This window comes from Macaca mulatta, chromosome 9, assembly GCF_049350105.2.
Source record: "Macaca mulatta isolate MMU2019108-1 chromosome 9, T2T-MMU8v2.0, whole genome shotgun sequence".
Classification (NCBI taxonomy): Eukaryota; Metazoa; Chordata; class Mammalia; order Primates; family Cercopithecidae; genus Macaca; species Macaca mulatta.
In genome coordinates, this window is record NC_133414.1 from 144,836,705 (window position 1) to 144,855,841 (window position 19,137).

General features: G+C 58.4%; 1 protein-coding gene across 7 annotated transcripts in view; it reads left to right on the forward strand.

Moving 5' to 3' along the window:
• The window catches only part of INPP5A (inositol polyphosphate-5-phosphatase A), a 249,651-nt gene that overhangs the window by 188,573 nt on the left and 41,941 nt on the right, over positions 1-19,137 (forward strand). For all 7 annotated transcript variants that reach the window (XM_028827054.2, XM_077947896.1, XM_077947897.1 and 4 more), the window contains one exon: positions 4,833-4,917. In XM_028827054.2, the coding sequence (XP_028682887.1) occupies positions 4,833-4,917 (85 nt within the window). The remainder of the gene's footprint in view (positions 1-4,832; positions 4,918-19,137) is intronic.

The window sequence follows — 19,137 nt, forward strand, 5'->3', positions numbered from 1 at the left end:
CTAGGAAGGTAAAAATAAACAGGCTGGTGTGTTTATTTTGGGGGGATGAGTTTGTTTAAAGTGGCTTAAATACATCTGCGGTGAACCATGCAATGAGATGTTTATGATTAAGAGAAACTTTTAAGCGATTCAGTAACTAAAATATTCTCAGTAGTTTTAGTAATTTTATATTGTTGATGTTTTTGCTTGTGTAAAGTTGTTTGATCGGAGAATGTGGTCTCTACCATAGCAGAGAAACAAACCAACTTTAATGGATTCCCAATTGTACACACCTTAGGCCTTTAAAAGTACAGCGCCAAAGGTTTCAGCTACCTTTGCTTTCAGTGGTTAGAAAAAAAAAAAAAAAAAAAAAGGAAAGAAAGAAAAAAACCAACTCCTAGCACGTTAGGTGTCCTGGAGGAGAGAGGATGAGTGTCTCGTGGCCAGTTTGCTTCCCACACTGCACTAGCTCCACGGAAAAAAAAACTTGCCTCATGTGAGGCTGATAGTTTTTAGGGCCCCAGTGGGACCGCCGATGATGCTGTCCCGCCGCCTCCCTGTCACCGTGGGGTCTCCCAGTGTTCCAGGCCCCGGCAGCCTCGCGCCGGGTTCCCACTGCTGTGTTAGGGAAGCGCCCGCTGCCAGGTTCCCACTGCTGTGTTAGGGAAGCGCCCGCTGTTGGAAATGTGTTTCGGAACGTTCAGCCCGGGACTCTCCCGAAGTCTTTACTCTGCGGTGTCGTGAGGTCGCAGTTGTCCCGGAGACCGCGGACGAGCCCCCCATGCCCTCGCGGTGGGCAGCTGCTGGGACGACGGGGCAGCCCGTCCTTTATCCCGGAGACCGCGGACGAGCCCCCCATGCCCTCGCGGTGGGCAGCTGCTGGGACGACGAGGCAGCCCCTCCTCCCAGTGCCCCTGTCGTGTAATGAGACCACTTGTCAAAACAGAGAGACACCATTTTCAAGGCCTAAAAAATTGATTTTTATGGCTCTTCTTGTAATTCTCTTTTTGAATTAGGCACATGATATTGATGTGGGCCTACGTTTTAATCATAATAGCTACTGACAAGGTAATTAATTTTAGAACAACTCTTTTTTTTTCTCCTGCTCCAAATGGCACTATATTGAAATTGAAAGTGAGCTCTGGGAGGGCAGCGGGGCTGGTACTCAGGTGATTGCCTCGGCCGTGACAGCCCCTTCGTCTTTCGGCCGCCGTGCGCCCTTTAGAGGCAGCTGCGGTTATTAATGGGCTCAGGCTGTTCTGTCAGCAGAGCAGGGCGAGGAAGTGTGCTCCAGTTTAGGGTTTTAATGATGATCCTGCAGGATTCCAGACAGGACGATGACGCTGTGTCTCCAGGGCGTTGCAGGCCCACGTGGTGCGTCGCCCGGCGGCTTTCTTGGGAAGCAGGAGCAGCCAGGCCTGGGCAGGGCCTCCTGTGAAGGCAGCACCCCAGAGTCCTGAGAGAGAAAACTCGGTCAGTGGAGTGAGGGCCAGCCCAGGAGGCCGCGTTTCCTCTCTCTCCGCACTGGGGGACTTAGTCAAGTTTGTTCCGTCAGGGTTCTGCTGTGCGTTTAGCCAAATGCGGCCGCATCTGCTCCTGTGACAGCGGCCCAGATGCTTGACCATGTGGGGACGGCTTGGTATCTTGTGGTCTTGCCTACACCTGGGCTTGGCTGGCTGCATCCTGCCCGCTGGCCTGTGGGCATTGCCGCCCTCCCTCGGGAGCCTCCGTGCCCTGGGCTGCCGCTCTCCTGGGGACTCAGAGCTCGGGGCCCTCTGTCTTCCTCCACGCACCCTCCCAGCTTTCTGTGCTCACGCGACACAGAAAGCGCTTCCCTTTCTCCCGGGCAGAGCTTGGGGCTCGTTTAAGCAAATCACACTAGAATAGATCAAATTTGTTACAACTGAGACTTAACGTAAACTGGAAAGCATTCCAATTAAAAAGATAAGCAAGCTTTTTGTGGGCTTTGCCAAGCCAAGCTCTAGCAATTAACAGGCAAGAGGAGCATGAAATAGCTGGGACCATTTTTGAAAGAACTGTCAACAAGAAGGACTTCCCTAGAAAAAGTTGTATTAATTAAAAGCATGCAGGAATTGATTTAAAAAAAAAAAAAAGATCTGCAGAAAAGAATAGATTGTCTCAAAAAGACCCATGCCGCTGGGAATGTTGTGTTGTGATACAGACTTGGTGGGAAGACGGGGCACATTGAATAAGTGGTGCCGATCAATTGACCATCCACTTGGGAAATCGATAAACTTAGATCCCTGCTCTACACCGTAATTCCGCATGGATTAAAGGATAACCCTTGAAACTCTGCCATAAAGATGAAGGTGGGGGCTGCGTGCCCGTGTGGGGGCTGGGGCAGGCATCTCAGCCACAGGGGAAACTGATACATGTGACTATATGGAAATTAAAACTTCTGCCTGACAGAAGCCACCATGGGCAAAACGGAAGGGCCGATCCCAGGATGCCAGGAGCGTATGCCGTGTTCACCGCAGACGGGGGTGACTCTCCACAGACAGACGGGGGTTACTCTCCGCAGACGGGGGTGACTCTCCGCAGACAGACGGGGGTTACTCTCCACAGACGGGGGTTACTCTCCGCAGACAGACGGGGGTTACTCACCGCAGATGGGGGTTACTCTCCACAGACGGGGGTTACTCTCCGCAGACAGACGGGGGTTACTCTCCGCAGACAGGAGTTACTCTCCGCAGACGGGGGTGACTCTCCGCAGACAGACGGGGGTGACTCTCCGCAGACAGACGGGGGTGACTCTCCGCAGACAGACGGGGGTTACTCTCCGCAGACAGGGGTTACTCTCCGCAGACGGGGGTTACTCACCGCAGACGGGGGTTACTCACCGCAGACGGGGGTGACTCTCCGCAGACAGACGGGGGTGACTCTCCGCAGACAGACGGGGGTGACTCTCCGCAGACAGACGGGGGTGACTCTCCGCAGACAGACGGGGGTGACTCTCCGCAGACAGGGGTGACTCTCCGCAGACAGGGGTTACTCTCTGCAGACGGGGGTTACTCACCGCAGACGGGGGTTACTCTCCGCAGACGGGGGTTACTCTCCGCAGACGGGGGTTACTCTCCAGAACTCACGGGGACACCCCTGAAATTCAAAGAGAAAAGGCCAGGAACCAAAGAGAACAGCAGGCTGTGAACAGGTGAAATCGGGAGAAAATGCAAATTTCGATATGTAGATTTAAAAATATTGAGGGTGTGCAAGTTAAGATAGAAATGAACTCCCACACTGCGTAGCCAAAAGTGAAAGTGGTGTTGATTCCACCCGCACTGTCACGAAAGTGTGACCTGCACAGATGCTCTGTCCTCCCTCGCTCTGGCCTAAAGGCCCTGGAGGGTGCAGGGCGGGTCCGCGGCCAGCGGTGGCCCCAGCTGGCGCCTCACGGCCACTTGGCTCTTCAAACCGAGGGTGGAGGTGTCAGCAGCAGCGGCCGGGCAGTGCAGAACAGGACCACGTAAGAAGTGGGAAGCGGGAGACCGTCTGCTCACTTGTGGATTCTTCTACTTCTCAAGCGAATGGATCAAACTGGAAAAGGCTGACTTAGTGATTGGTCAGGCCCCCTGCCTCCCAGCCTCGTCCCAGTGGGCCCTCCCGTGCCCCTCATGATGCCGTCCCCAGCTCCAGGAGGGCACAGTGCTCCCAGCAGTGACCTACCTGGGCTGGCACCCCCTCCCGTGGACGGCAGTGCACGCCTGCAGTTAACCTGATTGGAAGCTCCCACTTTCGCCCGGCTGATAACCTGAGTTTATTTGGGAAAAAAATGACGACCCACCTCCAAATGCAGATGCTTGAAGGGGCAGCCTCGGTGCTGCCTGCCCCCTGCCTGGGCGGCCCCACCTGGCTCTGGGCTGTGAAATTAAGAAACGTGGCAACCAGAGTATTTCCATTTTTTGTCTACAGATCACATGTTTTTCTGTTCCTCTGATGGTCCTGGTGGCCAAGGCCACATTGCGAAGGTTCTCGTGTTGCTTTCACACCAGGAGGGTCGAGTGCCTGGCTCTCCTCGAAAGCAAGCAGTTCACGGCGTTACTGACTGGAGCTGCGGAGGGGAGATTTGGGGTTTGAGTGAGTTAGCAGTTTCTGAGATCTTTTTACAGGCTTGTGTCTGTAAGTTAGGAAGCCACAGTAGAGAAGCCTTTAGGAAATGGATTGTGATTGATTTAAAATATGAGGAAGAATTTTTCTTGAGTAAAGCTGTACCTGGCTAAAAATATACACACATATGCAGCCACTGTTACCTTCTCACTTTGAAATGTCCACGTGGGGATCATGTGTAAACCTTCAGAGCAGGTCTGAGGAGACATCCCTGTCTGGGAGCAGACGGGGGGCTTCGGTTCCTGCCCGCTCACCTGCCCGGGTCTCCCCGTCCATCTCCCTCTCACTGTCTGTCCCTCCTCCCGTCTGTCTCCCTCCCGCCTCTCCTGAGCTCTGCGGTGGATTATTCGGTCTCTGGTGGATTATTCAGGCATCCTTTCCGGCCCTCTCCCCTTCTCGGGGCAGCTGTGGTTTTCCATGCGTGAGGCTCTCACGCTGCCCTGGCCCAGTGGGTGAGGACGTGGCTGAGACTCTGCCTTTCCTCTTTCTCGATGTTGCTGGGAACACATGCGTGTCTGTGTTGACGAGGGCTGAGCAGTGCTCAGTGGACCTGTATTGGGGGTGTTCTCGGAGCTGAATTTTGGGGGTGCAAAGAAGCAACCACCGAGTTTCCCCTTGAGCAGGCGACAGAAAGTGTGCAGACGGGGAGCATGGAGGAGCACGGGGGCTGGGCGTGAGTGCTGGCCAGCTTCAGCCGCCTTGGTAACAAGTCCTCTTTTTCTTTCTAGAATCATCGATCAGCGATTCGAGAAGGTTTCCTACTTTGTGTTTGGCGATTTCAACTTCCGGCTGGATTCCAAGTCCGTCGTGGAGGTAGGTGCTGGCTTCCCTCCCGCCCCAGTCTCATGCCTCGCTCCGTGTTGAGGAAAACAGTGGAAGGAGCGTGGCCCCTTACTGGCACTTTCAATGCCGTCCACCTCCCGGGATGCACTTTTTAAGCCAAAACCTTGCAATGAAGAAGTACGTTTTGCTGTCGGCAGAGGGCTCTGTGTTGGAATCCGAGGTGAATGGGGGTGAACGGGCCCTCAAGCTTGTGCCAGATGGTGGGTGGCAGCACCGTGGGGCTGTGCCCTGTGGCTTCTGCTGTCGGCACACAAGGAGCTGCTGCAGTGCCGCCACAGTGCCGCCCCCTCGATGCCCGCAGAGCCGCAGCCTCTGCAGAGTGTCAGGCTCCTTCACACGGTCCAGCTTGATCCCAGCGGCTTTTCCTCGTAACACACGTAGGAACTGTCAGAGCCCGTTTTAAACATTGTGCTTTTCTGTCTGCAAAGTCGTTGTTCTGTCAGTTAATGAGTCGTCGACCCGCCTGACCTCTGGGAACTCAGGGGTCCCGGCTGCTCCTGGGTGTGGGAACTCAGGGGTCCAGGGTGCTCCTGGGTGTGCTCTCGGGCTGGCCGGGACCAGCAGCTTGGGCACCAAGGTGCCACCAGCGGAAAGTGGGCCCCGAGGCTCAGCACAAGGGCCGACGTTTCTCTGTGGTCTGGGTCCTCCCTCCCAGTTTTCATGACTTGGGATTCCACTTCCCAGGCAGCTGTGAAGAGGGGGTTGTGGGAAATGGTGGAGCACCTGCTGCCCACCCGCCCGGACCCTGCTGCCCTCAGCCTCCCTGGTGGCCCCTCCAGGTGCTGGGCATGAGCCGACGGCCCACAGCAGGGCCACAGTGAGTCAGACGGGGACGCGGCGGGTCGGACGGGGACGCGGCGGGTCGGACGGGGACACGGCGGGTCGGACGGGGACGCGGCGGTCCCCGAGGCTGTTGTCTTCCCATTTAGTCTCCCCAAACAACCACACGTGTTCATCTTCCGACGGTGGCAGGACATTGGTTCTGAAAGACGTACTGAGCTGGCTTTGACCATTCCAGGTCTCCTATGGTTGGGAGAAATGAGTGCGCCTGAAATCCTCTGTTGAGTTGAGCTGGCAGCACCTCACCGCGAGGCCCCACCGCACACCTGTGTGTCAATATCTGGCTGGTGGTGTTGCCTACACGTTCAGTGACTCCTGGTCAAGGTCTTGCTTCATCGGGCTATGGAGGAGGAAGGCAGGGCCTCTGCGTGCGGTGGGCTTGGAGCCCATGGAGTTGTTAAAGCACACACAGCCCAGCAGGGCTCCTGAAGTCCTTTACTTCCCGCTGCTGTGCTTCCTTCTCCTTGTAGAGGCTTTCAAATGGATCGGTCTCTGACCTGCCATCCCGCAGGCCGGGCATGGGCTCGAGGGCGGGGGCTGTGCCCATCCTCGATAGAATCCATGTCCCTGCGTTCGATGCTGTCTGGGACATGGGAGCAAGGCCCGGGGACCACACAGGCTGGGCCCTGTCGGAGGCTTCTCCTCCACCCCCGCCAAGCCACGGGGGGCTAGAAGCGGCGTTTCCCGCAGCTCTGGACCCTCTCTGAGTAAGCTCATTTCTAATCTGTTACTTGAGAACCATGAGTCCACAGTGCACATGAGTACTTCCCGCTCTGACCGGGGGTGGCCGGGATGAAAGTCAAGCAGAACCCGCGAAACACCGAGCTGATCGATCCCAGGCGCCCAGCAACTGGGGAAAGGTCAGGGAGCTTGGAAAGGGCTTTTTCCTCCTGGCAGAGCAAATGTCACAGTAAAGGGCAGCTGGTCCTGGCCGGGTCAGAGCTGTGGTGAGGCATGCGTTGGAACAGCCACGGGAGCCTCCCTGGTGAAGGGAGCCAGCTGCTGGGCCCAGTGGCCAGGCCGTGTGACCGCAAGACATGGGGGGCAATGGGAAGCCTGGACACTGGGTCCTGTGGGACTTGCATGGCCGATTTGGTCTCTGCAGGCGTGGGGGGCCTGGACACTGGGTCCTGTGGGGCTTGCGGGGCCGCTCTGGTCTCTGTAGGCGTGGGGGGCCTAGACACTGGGGCCTGTGGGACTTGCGTGGCCGCTTTGGTTTCTGCAGGCGTGGGGGGCCTGGACACTGTGGCCTGTGGGGCGTTGGGCAACTCCTGCGAAGGACTGCAGAGCTTTCCTTTTTCTGCTGAGCAGAAAAGGCAGAAATTACCTCACCAGGGTTTGCGTGTGGGTGTGACCGTGAGAGGCGGCATGGTGGGAGGACAGTGCAGGGGCCTCGGGAGCCGGCCGGGGTCTGCCGCATCTTCTCCTGCGTCGACTGGCCTGCTCCCCTGGCCTCCCTGAGCACCTTCACACACAGCCCTCAACCCTCATGGGTCACTGTCAGCAGTGTTTTCTGATTACCAAGATCAGCCCTGTTTCTTAAAGAGCTCCTTTCACACAGGCAGTAGCTCCCGCCCAGGTCTAGATGGCCCCGGTGCCCTGGACGCCGCCAGGGAGGGTGGGTGCAGAGCGGGAGCTGCCTCCCAGGCCTCAGTGGGCTCTCCGGACCTTCCAGTCTCAGGCCTGGGACCTGCCCACATTTTCCCCAGGAAGTAGCAAGACCATGCTCGCCCCCACCTGTGCACCGTCCTCCGTGTTGGTGTTAGGCCATCGCTAAAGGAGCCCTCCGCCCTGCCGGAGGGGTCCACGCAGAGGGCCAGTGCTGGGGAGGGCACTGGCCTGAAGCCAGAGTTCCAAGATTCCCATCACTGACAAACCAGGGAGATCTTCCACAGCAGCCTTCATGCTTAACTTTCAACATCAAACCACAAAGGATGGGAATTCTAATGGCTGTGCTTAAGGGGCTGTTTACTTTGTGAACTGGTGATAAACAGTTTTGCAGAAACTGCCACTTTCTCCCGAGAGTCAGTAAAGAGCTTCAGGAACCTCCAGGCCGTGGCTTTGTGAGAGGCTGGTGGAGCACTCCAGGGCAAGTGAACACCTGTGTCTGAGAGCCGCCCACGCCACTGTAAGCCTCACTGGCTCCCGTCCCCAGAAACTGAGGAGTCTCCGTTCTTTATCACTTTCCCATCCATGGTAATTGGAACAGACAAGGAGTTGCTTGAAATGCTGTTTTTCTTCTCAGTCCCCCACAGTAGCTGGTTTTAGATGGAGCCTAGCAGCGTGGGTCCATCTGCCCTGTCCTCAGCCCCTGCAGGGCCCTCCCCGCCGCCCCCTGGTCTTGCCTCAGCCCCTTTCTCTGGACCGGCCAGGCCCCTTTCTGGGCTTCATGGGGTGTGTCACTGCCACCCACTGCCTCCGCCCCCGTCACGCTGGTGTCCTGCCCGCCACGCTGGTGTCCTGCCCCTCACGCTGGTGTCCTGCCCGTCATGCTGGTGTCCTGCCTGCCAGGGCTGCGTGGGCGAGTTGGGCGTCAGACCCAGTACAGCCGGGTGGGCTGGTGGACGTGCTGGCCGGGCCGTGTGGGCAGCGCGGAAGGGGGCTCCGCCTGCTGCAGGACAGTTCGTGTCCGTCCCTCATGCCCCATCTGCAGGCTCCGTGGCCACTCTGCAGCCCCAGCCACTCAGCTCTGTGGAGAGGTGTCCTGGGAGTGGAAGGAGCAGCTCCTGCGTGCAGCTTGTTAAGACAGTGGATGGGGCTTGCCTGTCAGTCTAAGCGTCAGAGGTGACCGTAAGTCAGGAAGGGAAAGAAAATTGCGGTCTTCCTGGAAAAACTCTGCATGCCCCAAGCGGATTTTTCAAAGGAACAGTAAGCAGGAACCCGACAGAGCTCCTGCGGGCCTGGCTGACCCAGGTGGCGTCCTGAAGTCCCACCCGCGTTGGCATGTGCTCCTGTGAGCCTGACCACAAGCTGCCCCCACTCTGCCCCCACAGCAGCCACTAGGACATGTGGCTAACAAGCACTGAGGGCAGCCCAGGAACCCAATTTTTCGTTTCATTTCATTTTAATTAAGATCTGGTAGAGCCGCATGACTAGTGGCTATTCCACAGGACAGGACAGACCAGCTCATTTCCAGCCAGTGCAGGGGCCGTCATTGGGAAGGAACTTTCCCGTGGACTTGCCCTCCAGCCAGCCTGGGCTCAGCTGCTCCCCAGTGCATCCCCGTTCTTGGAACCACAGCCCTGAGGTGGGTCCTGGGTGGGGTCTCCATGCTGTCCGGCAGACATGGCGGTCATTCATATGGGACAGCGTAGCGTGGTCAGCCCTGCACAGTCCCAGAAAAGAGTCGGGCCTCGGTTCCCCCAGGTGAGAGGTCAGAGAACAGAGAAGGCGGCCCTGGAGGTGACCGCGCCCCTCCCACATATCAGGCGCCCTTGGGAGTGACTGCATCCCCCCTCCGTATCAGACGCCTCTGGGAGTGACCGCGTCCCCCCCCGTATCAGACGCCTCTGGGAGTGACCGCGTCCCCCCTGCGTATCAGACGCCTCTGGGAGTGACCGCGTCCCCCCTCCGTATCAGACGCCTCTGGGAGTGACCGCGTCCCTGCCTGTATCAGACGCCTCTGGGAGTGACCGCGTCCCTGCCTGTATCAGACGCCTCTGGGAGTGACCGCGTCCCCCCTGCGTATCAGACACCCCTGGGAGTGACCGCGTCCCCCCTCCGTATCAGACGCCTCTGGGGGTGACCGCGTCCCCCCTCCGTATCAGACGCCTCTGGGAGTGACCGCGTCCCCCCTGCGTATCAGACACCCCTGGGAGTGACCACGTCCCCCTCCGTATCAGACGCCTCTGGGAGTGACCGCGTCCCTGCCCTGTATCAGACGCCTCTGGGAGTGACCGCGTCCCCCTCCGTATCAGACACCCCTGGGAGTGACCGCGTCCCCCCTGCATATCAGACGCCTCTGGGAGTGACCGCGTCCCCCCTCCGTATCAGACGCCTCTGGGAGTGACCGCGTCCCCCCTCCGTATCAGACGCCTCTGGGGGTGACCGCGTCCCCCCTCCGTATCAGACGCCTCTGGGGGTGACCGCGTCCCCCGTCCGTATCAGACGCCTCTGGGAGTGACCGCGTCCCCCGTCCGTATCAGACGCCTCTGGGAGTGACCGCGTCCCCCCTCCGTATCAGACGCCTCTGGGAGTGACCGCGTCCCTCCTGCGTATCAGACGCCTCTGGGAGTGACCGCGTCCCTCCTGCGTATCAGACGCCTCTGGGAGTGACCGCGTCCCTCCTGCGTATCAGACGCCTCTGGGGGTGACCGCGTCCCCCCTCCGTATCAGACGCCCCTGGGGGTGACCGCGTCCCGCCTCCGTATCAGACGCCTCTGGGAGTGACCGCGTCCCTCCTGCGTATCAGACGCCTCTGGGAGTGACCGCGTCCCTCCTCCGTATCAGACGCCCCTGGGGGTGACCGCGTCCCTGCCTGTATCAGACACAGGTCTTTTCAGCGGCAGGTTTTCTTCACTGGTGCCGTTTGTTGGTGTCGGACATGAGGAGGGGACCAAGGAAGGGAGCGCAGGAGGCGGTGGCTGAGGCTCCGGGGTGTCTGCTGGGAGTGGGGGTTCTCCAGGCCCGTGATCTTGGGAGGGAGCTGGTCTCCGGTGAGGGTTTCCTCCGGTGAGGGTTTCCCCCGGTGAGGGTTTCCCCCGGTGAGGGTTTCCCCGGTGAGGGTTTCCTCCGGTGCAGAACTCAGTGGTCACTCGAGTTGGCAGAAGGAAAGTCGTGTGTGCTCTGTGATTATCACCCAGGCATGCCTGGGGCGTGCGTGGGAAATCCAGGTTCCGTCTGCAAAGGTCCCTTCTAAGTGGCACCAGAATTGGACACCACGTCCCCAACAGACGTAGATGCCACCCAGGGGAGCCCCTGGCACCCCAGGCAGTGGCGATGCAGATTCCTGGGAGCAGGGAGGCCTCCACCCACCACGGCTCATTCACATGCCTGGCCACCCTGGTCTCTGGGCTCTGGGACGCTGCCCGCGACAGCGGCTGCCCACTCAGTTACCAGGCCCTGGCTTACAGTGCCCTCACACTGGACCGACGTGGGTCTTACTGTTCTGCATTGTTTGTCTGCCATTTGCAAAGGAGTGGGAAGAAAAATGAATAGTTTTAAACTGGATTGTTTACTCAGTAAGTGTGTAAGATCTTTGCTTTAGTTTTTGGAGGGTTTTCCTGCCCACGTGGCTCTTTAAGACTGTGGATACATGGCTGTTCATTTGACAAAAGTCTTTCATTACGTTTTGCACACAGTTTACTACGTAAGTAAAGCGAGCCTGGTGAAAAATAGGGAAAAATGATATATAATGTAGACTTTTACTAGAACTGTTTAGTCAAAGGAAGGCCACACCTCTGGAATAAGGACCGCTTTTTCCTCCTGGCATCATCAACACAGTCATCAGTTGTGTGTAAAATTCCACAGCTCACAGGAGCTAAGCCCTTGGTGCAGTGACTGGCCCGAAGCTGAGCACCTGGATCCCATGGCCGTAGGGATTTTCTGAGGGCTGGGGGCCGTGAGGAGGAGCACCTGGATCCCGGCCGCAGGGATTTTCTGAGGGCTGGAGGCTGTGAGGAGTCACAGGACCCTGGAACTGACCACGGGGAGGACCCTGAGGCCCAGGGCAGGGGCGGTATCCCCAGGGTCACCTGCGGCCCCTCAGTGCTGCATGGCGCCTCCACGTAGCCATGTCGCTGCCTGTGGGCTGCAGACACGTGCAGACATGGAGGGTCACGGCCTGTCTTCTGTTTGCTCTTCAGTGGACGTGGAATGTGCATGCCAGGTGGAGACTTCCCGCGCACTGAGTCTCCTGTCCCCGTGTGGGGAGATTCCTGCGGCGGTGGCTCAGAGGACCACAGGCTATTCTCTCACAGTCCTGGAACCTGGACGTCCAAAATCAAGGTGTCCTAGCACCATGCTGCTCCTGGAGGTTCCAGGGGGGACCCCTCCTTGCCTTGCCCAGCCACAGGTGGCCCAGGTGGCCCTGGCTTGTGGCCGCATCACCCCTGTCTGTGCCTTCATCCTCATGTGGCCTTTCATTGTAAGGACACGAGTCCATGGACTTAGGGCCCACCCCACCCAGGATGTCTCATCCTGAGATCCTTAACTAGTTACACCTGCGAGACCCCATTTCCAAACAAGGCCCCAATTCTGAGGCTCTGGGCGGACATGAATTTGGGGGCACACTGTACAGCCCAGGACAGCAGGCAGCGCTGGAGTGACTCTCCCACCACGTGGCCGACTGAACGCTAGCACAGAAAACGTTTATTTGAAAGCCTTATCTAAACATAAATCTCACTGAAAAATGACCAGGTTTTTTTGGTTGGTGGTGATTAATTGCAGCTGCATTAGTTAAGGTGCCAATTAGGTAGATTATTGAATTTTAAAATACCATCTAAGCACCTCTTACAGAAAATCAAAATCTGCTAGTTGGCATGGCCTGGTTTTTAAAAAGGGTTTCTGACTAAAACATTTCATAGAAATTTTGTGGAAACCAAAGAGAATTCTGCATGATTTTTCTCTGAGACTGTCTTGGACCAAGGAATTGAGGGCAGGTGTTTGGGGACCCCTCGTGCCGGCACCAGATTGGGCTGTGCTAAATGCTGATGTCGGCCTCTGCATGTGAACGGGCTGATCCCACCTCCCTCTGCGTGTGAACGGGCTGATCCCACCTCCCTCTGCCTGTGAACGGGCTGATCCCACCTCCCTCTGCGTGTGAACGGGCTGATCCCACCTCCCTCTGCGTGTGAACGGGCTGATCCCACCTCCCTCTGCCTGTGAACGGGCTGATCCCACCTCCCTCTGCGTGTGAACGGGCTGATCCCACCTCCCTCTGCGTGTGAACGGGCTGATGCCTCCTCCCTCTGCGTGTGAACGGGCTGATCCCACCTCCCTCTGCGTGTGAACGGGCTGACCCCACCTCCCTCTGCGTGTGAACGGGCTGACCCCACCTCCCTCTGCGTGTGAACGGGCTGACGCCTCCTCCCTCTGCGTGTGAACGGGCTGACGCCTCCTCCCTCTGCGTGTGAACGGGCTGACGCCTCCTCCCTCTGCGTGTGAACGGGCTGATCCCACCTCCCTCTGCGTGTGAACGGGCTGATCCCACCTCCCTCTGCGTGTGAACGGGCTGATCCCACCTCCCTCTGCGTGTGAACGGGCTGACGCCTCCTCCCTGTGCATGTGAACGGGCTGATCCCACCTCCCTCTGCGTGTGAACGGGCTGATGCCTCCTCCCTGTGCGTGTGAACGGGCTGACGCCTCCTCCCTCTGCGTGTGAACGGGCTGATCCCACCTCCCTCTGCGTGTGAACGGGCTGATGCCTCCTCCCTGTGCGTGTGAACGGGCTGATCCCACCTCCCTCTGCGTGTGAACGGGCTGATGCCTCCTCCCTCTGCGTGTGAACGGGCTGATGCCTCCTCCCTCTGCGTGTGAACGGGCTGATCCCACCTCCCTCTGCGTGTGAACGGGCTGATCCCTCCTCCCTCTGCGTGTGAACGGGCTGATCCCACCTCCCTCTGCGTGTGAACGGGCTGATCCCACCTCCCTCTGCGTGTGAACGGGCTGATGCCTCCTCCCTCTGCGTGTGAACGGGCTGATCCCTCCTCCGTCTGCGTGTGAACGGGCTGATCCCACCTCCCTCTGCGTGTGAACGGGCTGATCCCACCTCCCTCTGCGTGTGAACGGGCTGATCCCTCCTCCCTCTGCGTGTGAACGGGCTGATGCCTCCTCCCTGTGCATGTGAACGGGCTGATCCCACCTCCCTCTGCGTGTGAACGGGCTGATGCCTCCTCCCTGTGCGTGTGAACGGGCTGATCCCACCTCCCTCTGCGTGTGAACGGGCTGATCCCACCTCCCTCTGCGTGTGAACGGGCTGATGCCTCCTCCCTCTGCGTGTGAACGGGCTGATCCCACCTCCCTCTGCGTGTGAACGGGCTGATGCCTCCTCCCTCTGCGTGCGAACGGGCTGATGCCTCCTCCCTCTGCGTGTGAACGGGCTGATGCCTCCTCCCTCTGCGTGCGAACGGGCTGATCCCACCTCCCTCTGCGTGCGAACGGGCTGATCCCACCTCCCTCTGCGTGTGAACGGGCTGATCCCATCTCCCTCTGCATGTGAACAGGCTGATGTCGGCTTCTGCACGTGAATAAGCTCGATCTCCACTTGGCCCTATGGCATGTCCCTATTCCAGTTTCCTTCCACATGAAGCTTTTTGATGAAGAACTGACAGGAGTGCCTGGGAGCACCATAGAAGATAGATCCTGGGCTCTCCCAAAGCTATGAGTCACCTGGGAGCCCCTTAGCACACAGATCCTGGGCTCTCCCAGACCTGCCAGTCTCCTGGGAGCCCCTTAGCACACAGATCCTGGGCTCTCCCAAAGCTATGAGTCACCTGGGAGCCCCTTAGCACACAGATCCTGGGCTCTCCCAGACCTGCCAGTCACCTGGGAGCCCCTTAGCACACAGATCCTGGGCTCTCCCGGACCTGCCAGTCTCCTGGGAGCTCCTTAGCACACAGATCCTGGGCTCTCCCAGACCTCCGAGTCTCCTGGGAGCTCCTTAGCACACAGATCCTGCAAGTCAGGCCCAGGGCCCAGGCAGTGTCTCTTTCTCATGTCTGCCTGGCACCAGGCTCAGTGCGGCTGGGAACTGACGCTGCTCATGTACCTCTGGTCGGGGTTCAGGCTCGGTCCACACCACCCGCAGCGCCATTCGCCTGTGCAGCCTCCAGTGACGCATCACTGCGGATGCACCTGAGATGCCAGCTATGCTCTCGTGTGACGTAGATGCAGTGACTAACCTCACCCCTGGGCTGGACTGTCCTGGCAGGACCACACCCGGAGGTGGCCACCATCACTGCCCAGTGATCTCGGTGCTCCCTGAGGCTGTGCGCTTCTCCTTTCTCAGATGAAAAGTGGATGAAGAATCCCTGTGGTCCGGGGCCTTGTTTTCCTTGCACCGCTTTCATTTTTTGCACTGTGGTCTGGCCTCTGGTTCCTTTGCAGCTGGGAAGTATCAGGAGGAATTGGAACATGGAGCAGCTCCGCGTGGCCTGGGCAGAGCACGGATTCGCGGCATTTCCAGCTGCTCAGATGAGTGGGCTCTTGTTCACACAGGCCCGTGGGTGGCTGAGGCTCTGAGCAGGTGAGCATCGCGCTGTTGGCTGTTGGCTGTTGGCTGCCTTGTGGGAGCCTCACTGGTGCAGCAGGTGTGTCCTATGTGTTTGCTATGTGGGCCCAGCGCCAGGATCCGTGTACTGCCTGCCCTCAAGACCGTGGCCTTGGGCACCAGGGGCGCCTGGGGCAGTGGGTTTGCCTGGCGGCTGCCACCCCCACCTCTCTTCAGTTCTGCTCCACCTGCCTGGGAACAATTTCCCCCTGAAGTGTCTGTGCACATCTAGAAACATCTGCATTTTAAAGGAGAGGGAGTGTCGGAGTCAAGGGCCAGCAGAAGTGTCTTGCAGGGTCCTCGGATGGAGCTAGCTTTGGGGCCTGGATGGGGTGGGTGTCAGTCCTTGAGATCTGCTCTGCCCTCCCTCTTGGCAGAAGAGCTGTGTGGTGAGCCCCTCAGAGGAGGCCACACAGAGGTGGGCAGGGCCTCCCAGAGGGCTCAGAAGTATTGTCTGCTCCCCAGCCATGTGGAGCAGGTGTATCTCGAGCACCTGTCTTTCCTTCCCCTGAGCCTTTCTTTCAAACAGCAGCATGGGTTAGAGTGAGACCCCGTGGGCTCCACACAGGCCAGTCCTCTCCACCCTCCACAACCCCCCGTGTTGAGACGCCACGTTCAGAGGCCACGTTGGCACCTGCAGTCTGGCTCCGTGGGAGCCGGCAAAGGCCACACCCAGCCTCCACCCCGGGTTCATGGGGACATCTGTGCCCTCCTCTGGGGTGGTTTTCAGATTGCCCAGGGTCAGAGTAAGCATACGCAGTTCTGAAGGTTTGTGGACAGTGGCAGAGTGGTGCATAGCCAGAGTGCATCAGGAAGCCGTGTTTATCACAGTGCAGAGCGTCCCGCCTGATGGAGTGTTCTGGGAATGCTGGAGGCTGGGGGCCAGTGGTGCCCGGTGGCACGGGCGCCCTGGGGCGGTGTCGGTGCAAAGGGACACGTGAGTTTAATGGTCTCTCAGAAACCATGCTGTCCTGGCTTTGGTTTCACTGCTAAGCTCCCACCCACAGCACCCCATCCTTGCCCCCTCGGTCCTGGGCTGGTGGAGTCATCCCCTTGCTTTCACTGCCGACCGTGTTGCTCTGCGTGCTCACAGCGCCTCCTTGGCGCCCTCAGTGGCAGGCTTGCTGGAAAGACTCATCAGAGGTTAATTAAATCCATCTCCACAGCAATGAGAGGCCAGGCAGAGCCGGGCTGGCAACAGCAGATTAAATACAGGGTGGTTTGCCCTGCCATGAGTCCAGGGACAGGGCTTCTGGGAGGAGGACCAGCCTGGTGGCCCTGGAGGCTCTCAGACCCTGAGGTGGAGACCTGCTGGTGATTTTTGGTGGCAGGAGGGTTGCAGGGATCGGATCTGGGAGTCCTGCCCTGCCCCGCACCAGCCTGTGAAAGAGGCTCTGTGTGCAAAGTGAAGAGACTCTGTCTCCCGGGCATGCCCAGCCTCCTGTTTCAGATGCAGATTAATGCAGACACGCTCACAGAGCAGAGCTGAAAAAACGATGCTGGAACCAGATCTGGCACCACGGAAGCTGTAATTAAAACCCACACACATGAAACACGCCAGTCGTGTGCCATCTAAGAGGGCTGTGCATCCTCACACGAGTCAGCGATGCAGCCTGCGGCTCCGGCTGCTGATGGGATGTTCAGAGGGTGTGTTGCATGCCTCGCGCAGTGGCAACTGGCAGCTGGGGCGCTCAGCTGGCCGTGGTGACAAAGAGTGACAGCAGTGCCAGGCGCACCCGGCTCCGCGCGCCCCGACCGCACACCACACCTGTCGTCCATCACCTCTCTGACAGTGACGGTGATGGATGCGTCTTCGGAGGCTGGTGGCCGTTTTTAACAACCAGTTGCCAATCACTGACAGGTACATGGTCAGGTGCCAGCTGGGCCTGCAGGGGAATGGCCATGGGGGGCGCTGACATCCGGAAGGAGCCGTCCTCGGGGAGAGGCTCACGTCGCGAGGAGACACCCCGAGAGCCGGGCTTCCCAGAACATGGCTCTCAAAAGGGTACCAGGGAGGGTCCCACCACTGCCTGTGAGGCAGGATCCCAGCACCTGCCTCAAAGGCCGTGTCTACTGTTCAGTGGAGACTACGGCCGGCAAGAGCGGCTGAGGCCAGCCTGCCCTGCAGCATAAGCCTAGGCCCAGACCTCAGCCATTCCTGGCACCCAGGTATCTTTCCTTCTAGTGCGCCCTACGTCCTGGGAGGAGGGGCAGCTGTCAGCCAATAGGTAACATCGCATCTGGTCATGGCCCCCCACAGCCCCACAGACTCCTCTGAGACCCGCCGGCTGCTCTGGCTCCAGCCAGGCTCCAGGTGAAGTTCTGACTTCATCTGGTTACCGGCTGCCCTGTTGAGCCCCTCTGCCCCCAGTCCCTCAGCCGTGGGCACAGTGGGCGCTGTGGGGCTGTGGGAAGGAGAGGCCGGGTCCCTGTGTCCACTGGCAGCTCCCATCAGGCATGACAGGTGGGGACGACTGTGCAGCTGTTGCTAGCCCTGTGTGTGGGTAGGCCTGAGCTCCTAGAAACTGAGAGGATGGCGGCCGACTCCTCAGCCTGGCGATGTTCCTGCATCAGCCTCACTCGGGGCAGCCCTCCAAAACCCGGCACCATTCAGGATTTGGCCCATCCCGCAGCCGTGAGCGGACTTGGTGTGGCACCATGGGCACAGTGTGCATCCAGAGGGCAGGTGGCAGGGACGGTCCCTTCTAACTCCCACAGACCCCCAGAAAGCCTGGCTCAGAGTGACACTCCTGCAGACCCTCAGCACCATCTCCAGAGCAGCATGGATGGAAAGACGGGGCACACAGCCGCGTCCTCCTGCCGCCGTGGGTTAAAGTTAGCGCAGCCCCGTCCTCCTGCCGCCGTGGGTTAAAGTTAGCGCAGCCGCGTCCTCCTGCCGCCGTGGGCGGACATTAGTCGTTGTCCAGTTCTCATCTTACCTTGGGACCCAGTGTGCAGACAGACCTTGTGCAGACCCAGTGGGGTGCTGCCCTCGCCATGTGCCCAGCATGCTCTGGATGGCGAGGCAGGCCAGTGGCAGCCTCTCTGCCCTCCCTGCCAGCTCCTCAGGGCCACGAGGACGCCCTTCCCTGAGGGTGGAGGTCAGGGCAGTGGGGGCTGCAGAGGGCATGTGAGCTAAGCCGTGCTGCTCGGCTCACTCACTTGTTATTCCAGTCTTGGTGTAAAATAGCAACGTCAACAACAGAATCACTAATTTAAATCATTAAATTTGTTTTTTAATTTTTCTCTTTAAAAAGAGACTTTTATTTGGTCTGTTTCTATATAGGGCCTATGACTTCAACTAAAAATGAAATAAAATGTTATACTTAATTATAGTGATGACATTAGGTTTCGTATGTAGGGGATTTTCTTCTAGGAAGTTCACTTTGCAAATATTATCCAATATTTTCAACTGGTAGATTGATGCCAAAAATCTTCTCATTTTATAGAAAAAGAAGACAAAAACTAAAAGACATAGTGGCATTTTCTCCAGTCTATCCTAGAACTCTGTTAGAGGAACTGTTTTTTGGATTCATTCGTAATTGATTCATAATCCATAGTGTGTTCACTAATCGTTAGTGCACTTTTCTGTATTTCTTATGAGCTCATACTTTATTTAAAAATTCCTCTGCCTGCCCTTGGTTTAAAAGAAACCCGTGGGAAATGTAGGGCACAGAGCAGGTCTCCCGTGCCACGGCAGACCTTGGAGACCCCAGACACTATGTAGCCTCATTCGTCCCTCCTCCTTCACACATCATGCCTGGCTCCCCCACTAGCAATCAGTGGCTGTGAGAAGCATGCAGGACCCTGGGACGAGGGCTGAGCTCTGTGCCCTGCGTCCCCCTCCCTTTGCCACATCCCTCTCCCCACATCCAGCCGTGCCAGTGGAAGGCCAGGGATATCCGGAAGGAGCCACCAAGAGGCACAACAGGTGCTTCTGCCACCGGGCAGGGCCAGTCCTGTGGAGCCACCCCTGGGCCCAGCAGAGGGTGCCTGGCACGGTGCTAGACACAGCCTGAGAAAGACCCGCCACCTTCTTCCCGGAAAGTCTGTTGAGCTCTCGATGGCGTGAGAGCTAGCGGGCGCCACTCCCGTTCCGTGTGCGCCACGTCCAAGCCTGCCAGGCCGCTGGAGTCCGGGAG